Source organism: Salvelinus fontinalis, chromosome 31, assembly GCF_029448725.1.
Source record: "Salvelinus fontinalis isolate EN_2023a chromosome 31, ASM2944872v1, whole genome shotgun sequence".
NCBI classification, from domain to species: domain Eukaryota; kingdom Metazoa; phylum Chordata; class Actinopteri; order Salmoniformes; family Salmonidae; genus Salvelinus; species Salvelinus fontinalis.
This window is the reverse complement of record NC_074695.1, coordinates 8086022-8096422: the sequence shown is the minus strand read 5'-3', so window position 1 is coordinate 8096422 and position 10401 is coordinate 8086022. Positions and strand designations below refer to the sequence as shown.

At 47.0% G+C, this 10401-nt stretch overlaps 1 protein-coding gene across 1 annotated transcript in view; it reads left to right on the top strand.

Annotated features, from left to right (window-relative positions):
- The first annotated feature begins 706 nt into the window (after positions 1 to 706).
- Positions 707 to 10401, top strand: part of LOC129829476 (rod cGMP-specific 3',5'-cyclic phosphodiesterase subunit alpha-like) — a 37940-nt gene continuing 28245 nt past the window's right edge. The window contains exons 1-9 of the mRNA XM_055891178.1: positions 707 to 1253; positions 2996 to 3148; positions 3227 to 3316; positions 3436 to 3576; positions 3766 to 3840; positions 3988 to 4052; positions 4233 to 4299; positions 4656 to 4703; positions 5054 to 5203. Coding sequence (XP_055747153.1) covers positions 777 to 1253; positions 2996 to 3148; positions 3227 to 3316; positions 3436 to 3576; positions 3766 to 3840; positions 3988 to 4052; positions 4233 to 4299; positions 4656 to 4703; positions 5054 to 5203 — 1266 coding nt within the window. The 5' untranslated portion in view covers positions 707 to 776. The remainder of the gene's footprint in view (positions 1254 to 2995; positions 3149 to 3226; positions 3317 to 3435; positions 3577 to 3765; positions 3841 to 3987; positions 4053 to 4232; positions 4300 to 4655; positions 4704 to 5053; positions 5204 to 10401) is intronic.

Sequence of the window (10401 nt, the reverse complement as noted above, 5' to 3'; positions counted from 1 at the left end):
AGTTCACATTATATTACTGTACCCCTCCTCTGTTTATTAATTAGCTCAACTGCAGGAGGCTGATACACTAAATCAGTTCACATTATATTACTGTACCCCTCCTCTGTTTATTAATTAGCTCAACTGCAGGAGGCTGATACACTAAATCAGTTCACATTATATTACTGTACCCCTCCTCTGTTTATTAATTAGCTCAACTGCAGGAGGCTGATACACTAAATCAGTTCACATCATATTACCCACACTCTGTTTATTGTTTTAATACCATGACAATTTTTTAAATCAAAATATTTATCAGAAAGCACAGTAGGCTATAGATTATTCTCGTGATACTTTAAAATGCAATATTTACTATAAGGTATTTTGTATTTCATTTTGATTTGAGAATTCGAAATAAATAAAATGTTACACTAGGCAGCAGATAAGTATACCAAAATGTTCAATGAAACATACACAAAAAAGTCAAAAGACTTCTTTCTGTTGTAGTCCACAAGTACTGTAGGCCTACAAAAGGTTGTTGAGTGAGGAGACACACTCCAGGTAGGTTTATAATTCAGTACAACGTGTGAGAATAACTTATCGTAATCTGTGTGTAATTGGATTCAGGCTTATCAACACACATGACCATTTAAAACAATCCTGCTAATCCCTATTCTTCTTAGCCACCTGCAGACAGTGTAGCCACACAGCACAGGGCTAACCAGCACAGTGAGCTGAGGAGAGACACTTCCAGCTCTTTGAGGAGCTATAGCATATAGACACACAGCAACTGACAAATGGCAGCCGTGGACAAAGACGTGGCTGAGAAGTTTCTGGACAGCAACCCTGACTTTGCCAAGCAGTACTATGATACCAAGTTCCGCCCGAAGGTCATCTCGGACCTTTTCAAAGACAACAAGACTTCCCAGGTGAACACCAGCAGCTTCCACGAGCTGAGCACAGTGGAGGAGAGTGAGATCATATTTGACATGGTCAGAGACCTGCAGGACAACATCCAGATGGAGAAGGCTATCTTCAACTTCATGAAACATCTCAGCTTCATGATACGGTCAGAGAAGATGAGCCTGTTCATGTACCGGATGCGTAACGGCACGGCCGAGCTGGCCACGAGACTCTTCAACGTGCACAAGGACGCCACCTTGGAGGAGTGCCTGGTCCAGCCAGACAGTGAGATAGTCTTTCCCATGGACATCGGCATTGTGGGCCATGTGGCCACCACCAAGAAGACTGTCAACATCCCAGATGTCTCAGAGGTAAACATACAAAGCTATAGATCACTGTGGAGAAATCTTGCACTTAAAAGTTCCCATTCCCAATAGCGGTATGGCAACTACAGTTTACCTGCCCGTTTGTGTTACCTTATCAAGTGGTCATGTTTATTCCATGAAATCCCTTTCCAGTGAAGAAATGAGAACACTGACTGTAGGGCTCCAGTCAGATTCAGACGCATAGGCCTGGTGTCCTACTGCCTCTAGAGGGCAGCATAAGACCATCCTATTTGTGATACTACCGCCAGGTCAGTCTTACTAGAGCCAATTCATTTGACATTTGGAAGTGATTACCAAGCTTATTTTCATACATAACATGCGTGTCACTCTACTCCGTATCCTCACTGTTGGGTAGGGCTTGCAAGGTAAGCATTTCACTGTACTTGGCAATGTGACAAATTAGACTTGAACTTGAACACAGTGGATGGCATCACTGTCAATACCTGTATTAAATGATTTGACCTAAAACTAATACATTTATTCTGTTTTCATATTAAACCATGTACAGATTTTTATTATAGTTACATTCCTATTATCCAGTAGACTTTCTTGTGATACAGACACATCTTTAATCTTGTTATTCATTTGACCAAATACTACAAACTGATAAAATATCCTTTACCAAATACCATAAACGCTCACTGATAAAATATCTTTATACCAAATACCACAAACTCTCAATGATAAAATATCCTTTACCAAAATAATACAGAGTAGTACAGCCAAAGTATCATCATGATTAGAAAATGTTTCCCATCATAGTCCTGCTCATAGTTCTGCTCATATGTAGCAGTGTGTGGTAAAGGGAGACATATGACTCATATCACTCTAGTTGCCTGGATCTTTTTATGGGAATTAGGGAGAGGATGGATCGAGCTCTGGGTCTTTCTTTTCCCTAGTGAAAGACAGAGCCACCATTACTGCGATATGTAAGTGTGGTGTGGGATTACGGCAAGGCAGTCCCCTCCCCCGCCGGTCGGTCATGCAGGCAGGGCTGCTGGGTGTTACTCGGCCTGCAGGGGATAAGGCCTTTAATCTCAGTTGAATTAGAGCGATCCTGGATTATTTCTAAAGGTCATAGCACAAAGCCATTTTCCTCAAGTCAGCGGAATAACAAGAGAACTCACCTTTATTCTATTTAGTGTTGACCTGTAATGTCCTTTCTCCTTTAATCCACATGTTTTAATCATGATATATATTCCCCAGTCAAGAATAGCCCACAATGACACAGAGATCAAACCATTCTTAGCGTTAGATGATATGTTAGGCAGTGAATTAATCTATTCCTGGATTAATATGAAACTCAGTCTCCACAAAAGCATGTTCTGTTTTTAACAATGAGCAAGTTCCCCTCCCCTTAGTAGTGTTCTGAAAGATAGTTTTTACATAATCAAATAATAATTTACCTTTTATTACCTTTGGGACTACACTTCTGCTGTCCCCTATAGGAGAATCGTTTTTGGTTCCAGGTACAACCCTCTCAGGAAAGGGTTCTACATGGAACCAAAATGGGTTATTCAAAGGGTTCTCCTATGGGGAGAACCGAAGAACCCTTTTTGGTTCCACATAACACCTTTTGTTGTGTATGGTTTCACTGTGATGTGCAAGTTGGATGATCTCATCATTGTATTTATGGTCAAAAGTGTCAATTTAATGTAACAAGCTACAGCACATTGATAGATGTTTGTTTATAAATTCTAAATACTTGTCTGTGCTTTTTCCTCCAGAGCAGCCACTACAGTGACTTTGTGGACCAGATCCAAGAATACCAGACCAAGAGTGTCTTGGCTACCCCCATCATGAATGGAAAGGACATGGTGGCTGTTATGATGGCTGTGAACAAGATTGGAGCTCCACACTTCACTAAGCAGGATGAGGAGGTAACCTATCCCTAACCTCTAACCTCCAACCCTAACCTCTCCCTTCAATTATACTGAACGTAGATGTTTCTGCAACAGACTCTGTTGAAGTATCTCAACTTTGCCAACCTGATCCTAAGAGTGTTCCATTTGAGCTACCTTCACAACTGTGAGACCAGAAGAGGACAGGTAAGACCTCTCTTGATTTTATTGATGAGTTTATTGATGATGAGGCCTGCTTATATTTCAGAAATGACATATTTTTCCCTGCTACGACTGTGCTGTCTCTGACATCTCCCACCTTCTAGGTCCTGCTCTGGTCTGCCAGCAAAGTGTTTGAGGAGATGACAGACATTGAGAGACAGTTCCACAAGGCCCTCTATACCATCAGGGATTTCCTTAACTGTGAACGTTACTCTGTTGGCCTCCTGGACATGACCAAGACTAAGGTGAGGTCGGACATGAATCTCAACCTGCTAAAAGCATCAGCATGCTAATGCTCAGGAACCACTCACCATTATCTAGTCATGTTCAGTTGACCTTTTGTTATGTTTAATTCAACATGTTCAATTGATGTGGGTTAATATGTTCCCCTTGTATTTGAGAGGGATTCAATTAAATAACCCTGTGTGTTGCAGGAATTCTATGACCTTTGGCCTGTGCTAATGGGAGAAGTGCCTCAATACGATGGACCCAAGACTCCTGATGGCAGAGTGAGTGACTGGTGACTTAACAGGCAACAGTCAAATGACCTGGACAGATCTGAGCCAACTCAAACATGAATAATGGTAATATATGTAATTTGATACGTTATCCGTATTCAATCTCATTCCAATTACATGTAACTCATTTTTCTCCAGGAAATAAACTTCTACAAAGTGATTGACTACATTTTACATGGAAAAGAGGAGATCAAAGTTTTACCGTGAGTCATTTCATCAATGATGTGGAAAATGGAATTATATATATCACCTTATCATGTATGTGCTGCTTTTACATCCTTATATTATACAGAACATTTTAGGTGCATATATTAGTGCATTTGATTTGATACTTTTTAAAATAGTAATAGTATAACATCTCCATCTCCCCCTGTCCTTGTCAGCAACCCTGCTCCGGACCACTGGGCTCTGGTCAGTGGCCTGCCCACCTACGTGGCTAAGGAGGGACTGGTGAGCTGGGAATCCTTCCCTTCCTAAATGAAGAATGAATGCATCCGAAATTGCACCCTTTTCACTATATAGCACACTACTTTTGACCAGGGCCCATAGGGACTATAGGGTGCCATTTTGCATGCAGCCCATATCTTCCCTTCCCTGTATGCAGTATCCATGGGCAGCACACAGCCAGAAAGCCATTAGAGTTTATTATGCAGCTGTCAAACACACACAGCCTGGAAATGAAATGTGCTCTTGCACTGAAATGATGGATAATTGCAATTTTGTGGACATTGTAACTAATCATGCAGTGCTTTTCCATCTGAGCGAGCGTGATCATCCTCTCCTCTCTTTCCTCTTCTCCCCTCCAGATCTGTAACATTATGAACGCGGCACAAGATGACTTCTTCAGCTTCCAAGTAAGATCCGTTCTCCATGATTAGCTCAGTGCTGTTGAACGCACAAATTAAACAAATCTCATCTCTGCTACTGAAGGGGTTAGTGTCCTGTGGCCAAGTTAACTTCCATTATAGTAGACAGGCCTAGACACAATTCAAATAGATTAATCCTGCTATTTCCAACACTGAGGCAAAGACTTACCCATACAAAGTACTGTAAATATTAGTAGTCAAGTCATGCACTGCTGTGAATGAACACATTCAAAGGCAAGTATGGCAGGTTTAAGTCAACAAATATTGTTTTTGTAATGCTATGAACCTATTGCAAAGTCATTGACGTCAGGTGGTTCCTGTTGCCTTGTCCTGTTCAGAAAGGGCCCGTGGATAGCTCCGGCTGGATCATAAAGAACGTCCTGTCCCTCCCCATCGTGAATAAGAAGGAGGAAATAGTCGCAGTAGCCACCTTCTACAACAGGAAAGATGGGAAACCCTTTGACGAGCAGGATGAAACTCTGATGGAGGTATGCTACTGTAAAGTCCAGAGCTGCTGCGACTGAGAGGGAGGTAGAGAGAGACAGCACTGAGTCCAGACATGCTGCTACTGAGGAGGAGGTAGAGAGAGACAGCACTGAGTTCGGACATGCTGTTACTGAGGAGGAGGTAGAGAGAGAGCACTGAGTCCAGACATGCTGCTACTGAGGAGGAGGTAGAGAGAGACAGCACTGAGTCCAGAGATGCTGTTACTAAGGAGGAGGTAGAGAGAGACAGCACTGAGTCCAGACATGCTGTTACTGAGGAGGAGGTAGAGAGAGACAGCACTGAGTCCAGACATGCTGCTACTGAGGAGGAGGTAGAGAGAGACAGCACTGAGTTCAGACATGCTGCTACTGAGGAGGAGGTAGAGAGAGACAGCACTGAGTTCAGACATGCTGTTACTGAGGAGGAGGTAGAGAGAGACAGCACTGAGTTCAGAGATGCTGCTACTGAGGAGGAGGTAGAGAGAGACAGCACTGAGTCCAGACATGCTGCTACTGAGGAGGAGGTAGAGAGAGACAGCACTGAGTTCAGACATGCTGCTACTGAGGAGGAGGTAGAGAGAGACAGCACTGAGTCCAGACATGCTGCTACTGAGAAGGAGGTAGAGAGAGACAGCACTGAGTTCAGAGATGCTGCTACTGAGGAGGAGGTAGAGAGAGAAAGCACTGAGTTCAGAGATGCTGCTACTGAGGAGGAGGTAGAGAGAGACAGCACTGAGTCCAGACATGCTGTTAGTGAGGAGGAGGTAGAGAGAGACAGCACTGAGTCCAGTGACGCTGTTACTGAGGAGGAGGTAGAGAGAGACAGCACTGAGTCCAGACATGCTGTTACTGAGGAGGAGGTAGAGACAGCACTGAGTCCAGTGACGCTGTTACTGAGGAGGAGGTAGAGAGAGACAGCACTGAGTTCAGAGATGCTGCTACTGAGGAGGAGGTAGAGAGAGACAGCACTGAGTCCAGACATGCTGTTACTGAGGAGGAGGTAGAGAGAGACAGCACTGAGTTCAGAGATGCTGCTACTGAGGAGGAGGTAGAGAGAGACAGCACTGAGTTCAGAGATGCTGCTACTGAGGAGGAGGTAGAGAGAGACAGCACTGAGTTCAGACATGCTGCTACTGAGGAGGAGGTAGAGAGAGACAGCACTGAGTCCAGACATGCTGTTACTGAGGAGGAGGTAGAGAGAGACAGCACTGAGTCCAGAGATGCTGCTACTGAGGTGGAGGTAGAGAGAGACAGCACTGAGTTCAGACATGCTGCTACTGAGGAGGAGGTAGAGAGAGACAGCACTGAGTTCAGAGATGCTGCTACTGAGGAGGAGGTAGAGAGAGACAGCACTGAGTTCAGAGATGCTGCTACTGAGGAGGAGGTAGAGAGAGACAGCACTGCGTCCAGACATGCTGTTACTGAGGAGGAGGTAGAGAGACAGCACTGAGTTCAGACATGCTGCTACTGAGGAGGAGGTAGAGAGAGACAGCACTGAGTCCAGACATGCTGCTACTGAGGAGGAGGTAGAGAGAGACAGCACTGAGTCCAGACATGCTGCTACTGAGGAGGAGGTAGAGAGAGACAGCACTGAGTCCAGACATGCTGTTACTGAGGAGGAGGTAGAGAGAGACAGCACTGAGTCCAGTGACGCTGTTACTGAGGAGGAGGTAGAGAGAGACAGCACTGAGTTCAGAGATGCTGCTACTGAGGAGGAGGTAGAGAGAGACAGCACTGAGTCCAGACATGCTGCTACTGAGGAGGAGGTAGAGAGAGACAGCACTGAGTCCAGTGACGCTGTTACTGAGGAGGAGGTAGAGAGAGACAGCACTGAGTTCAGAGATGCTGCTACTGAGGAGGAGGTAGAGAGAGACAGCACTGAGTCCAGACATGCTGTTACTGAGGAGGAGGTAGAGAGAGACAGCACTGAGTCCAGACATGCTGCTACTGAGGAGGAGGTAGAGAGAGACAGCACTGAGTCCAGACATGCTGTTACTGAGGAGGAGGTAGAGAGAGACAGCACTGAGTCCAGACATGCTGCTACTGAGGAGGAGGTAGAGAGAGACAGCACTGAGTTCAGACATGCTGCTACTGAGGAGGAGGTAGAGAGAGACAGCACTGAGTCCAGACATGCTGCTACTGAGGAGGAGGTAGAGAGAGACAGCACTGAGTTCAGACATGCTGCTACTGAGGAGGAGGTAGAGAGAGACAGCACTGAGTTCAGACATGCTGTTACTGAGGAGGAGGTAGAGAGAGACAGCACTGAGTTCAGACATGCTGCTACTGAGGAGGAGGTAGAGAGAGACAGCACTGAGTCCAGACATGCTGCTACTGAGGAGGAGGTAGAGAGAGACAGCACTGAGTTCAGACATGCTGTTACTGAGGAGGAGGTAGAGAGAGACAGCACTGAGTTCAGACATGCTGCTACTGAGGAGGAGGTAGAGAGAGACAGCACTGAGTCCAGACATGCTGCTACTGAGGAGGAGGTAGAGAGAGACAGCACTGAGTCCAGTGACGCTGTTACTGAGGAGGAGGTAGAGAGAGACAGCACTGAGTTCAGAGATGCTGCTACTGAGGAGGAGGTAGAGAGAGACAGCACTGAGTTCAGACATGCTGTTACTGAGGAGGAGGTAGAGAGACAGCACTGAGTCCAGTGACGCTGTTACTGAGGAGGAGGTAGAGAGAGACAGCACTGAGTTCAGAGATGCTGCTACTGAGGAGGAGGTAGAGAGAGACAGCACTGAGTTCAGACATGCTGTTACTAGAGGAGGAGGTAGAGAGAGACAGCACTGAGTCCAGACATGCTGCTACTGAGGAGGAGGTAGAGAGAGACAGCACTGAGTTCAGACATGCTGTTACTGAGGAGGAGGTAGAGAGACAGCACTGAGTCCAGTGACGCTGTTACTGAGGAGGAGGTAGAGAGAGACAGCACTGAGTCCAGAGATGCTGCTACTGAGGAGGAGGTAGAGAGAGACAGCACTGAGTTCAGACATGCTGCTACTGAGGAGGAGGTAGAGAGAGACAGCACTGAGTTCAGAGATGCTGCTACTGAGGAGGAGGTAGAGAGAGACAGCACTGAGTTCAGAGATGCTGCTACTGAGGAGGAGGTAGAGAGAGACAGCACTGCGTCCAGACATGCTGTTACTGAGGAGGAGGTAGAGAGACAGCACTGAGTTCAGACATGCTGCTACTGAGGAGGAGGTAGAGAGAGACAGCACTGAGTCCAGACATGCTGCTACTGAGGAGGAGGTAGAGAGAGACAGCACTGAGTTCAGAGATGCTGCTACTGAGGAGGAGGTAGAGAGAGACAGCACTGAGTTCAGAGATGCTGCTACTGAGGAGGAGGTAGAGAGAGACAGCACTGAGTCCAGACATGCTGCTACTGAGGAGGAGGTAGAGAGAGACAGCACTGAGTCCAGACATGCTGTTACTGAGGAGGAGGTAGAGAGAGACAGCACTGAGTCCAGACATGCTGTTACTGAGGAGGAGGTAGAGAGAGACAGCACTGAGTTCAGACATGCTGCTACTGAGGAGGAGGTAGAGAGAGACAGCACTGAGTCCAGACATGCTGCTACTGAGGAGGAGGTAGAGAGAGACAGCACTGAGTCCAGACATGCTGTTACTGAGGAGGAGGTAGAGAGAGACAGCACTGAGTCCAGACATGCTGTTACTGAGGAGGAGGTAGAGAGAGACAGCACTGAGTTCAGACATGCTGTTACTGAGGAGGAGGTAGAGAGAGACAGCACTGAGTCCAGAGATGCTGTTACTGAGGAGGAGGTAGAGAGAGACAGCACTGAGTTCAGAGATGCTGTTACTAAGGAGGAGGTAGAGAGAGACAGCACTGAGTCCAGTGACGCTGTTACTGAGGAGGAGGTAGAGAGAGACAGCACTGAGTTCAGAGATGCTGTTACTGAGGAGGAGGTAGAGAGAGACAGCACTGAGTTCAGACATGCTGCTACTGAGGAGGAGGTAGAGAGAGACAGCACTGAGTTCAGACATGCTGCTACTGAGGAGGAGGTAGAGAGAGACAGCACTGAGTCAAGACATGCTGCTACTGAGGAGGAGGTAGAGAGACAGCACTGAGTTCAGAGATGCTGTTACTGAGGAGGAGGTAGAGAGAGACAGCACTGAGTCCAGACATGCTGCTACTGAGGAGGAGGTAGAGAGAGACAGCACTGAGTTCAGACATGCTGCTCCTGAGGAGGAGGTAGAGAGAGACAGCACTGAGTTCAGACATGCTGCTCCTGAGGAGGAGGTAGAGAGAGACAGCACTGAGTCCAGACATGCTGCTACTGAGGAGGAGGTAGAGAGAGACAGCACTGAGTCCAGACATGCTGTTACTGAGGAGGAGGTAGAGAGAGACAGCACTGAGTTCAGACATGCTGCTACTGAGGAGGAGGTAGAGAGAGACAGCACTGAGTCCAGACATGCTGCTACTGAGGAGGAGGTAGAGAGAGACAGCACTGAGTTCAGACATGCTGCTACTGAGGAGGAGGTAGAGAGAGACAGCACTGAGTCCAGACATGCTGCTACTGAGGAGGAGGTAGAGAGAGACAGCACTGAGTTCAGACATGCTGTTACTGAGGAGGAGGTAGAGAGAGACAGCACTGAGTTCAGACATGCTGCTACTGAGGAGGAAGTAGAGAGAGACAGCACTGAGTCCAGACATGCTGCTACTGAGGAGGAGGTAGAGAGAGACAGCACTGAGTTCAGAGATGCTGCTACTGAGGAGGAGGTAGAGAGAGACAGCACTGAGTCCAGACATGCTGTTAGTGAGGAGGAGGTAGAGAGAGACAGCACTGAGTCCAGTGACGCTGTTACTGAGGAGGAGGTAGAGAGAGACAGCACTGAGTTCAGAGATGCTGCTACTGAGGAGGAGGTAGAGAGAGACAGCACTGAGTCCAGACATGCTGTTACTGAGGAGGAGGTAGAGAGAGACAGCACTGAGTTCAGAGATGCTGCTACTGAGGAGGAGGTAGAGAGAGACAGCACTGAGTTCAGAGATGCTGCTACTGAGGAGGAGGTAGAGAGAGACAGCACTGAGTTCAGAGATGCTGCTACTGAGGAGGAGGTAGAGAGAGACAGCACTGAGTCCAGACATGCTGTTACTGAGGAGGAGGTAGAGAGAGACAGCACTGAGTTCAGAGATGCTGCTACTGAGGAGGAGGTAGAGAGAGACAGCACTGAGTCCAGACATGCTG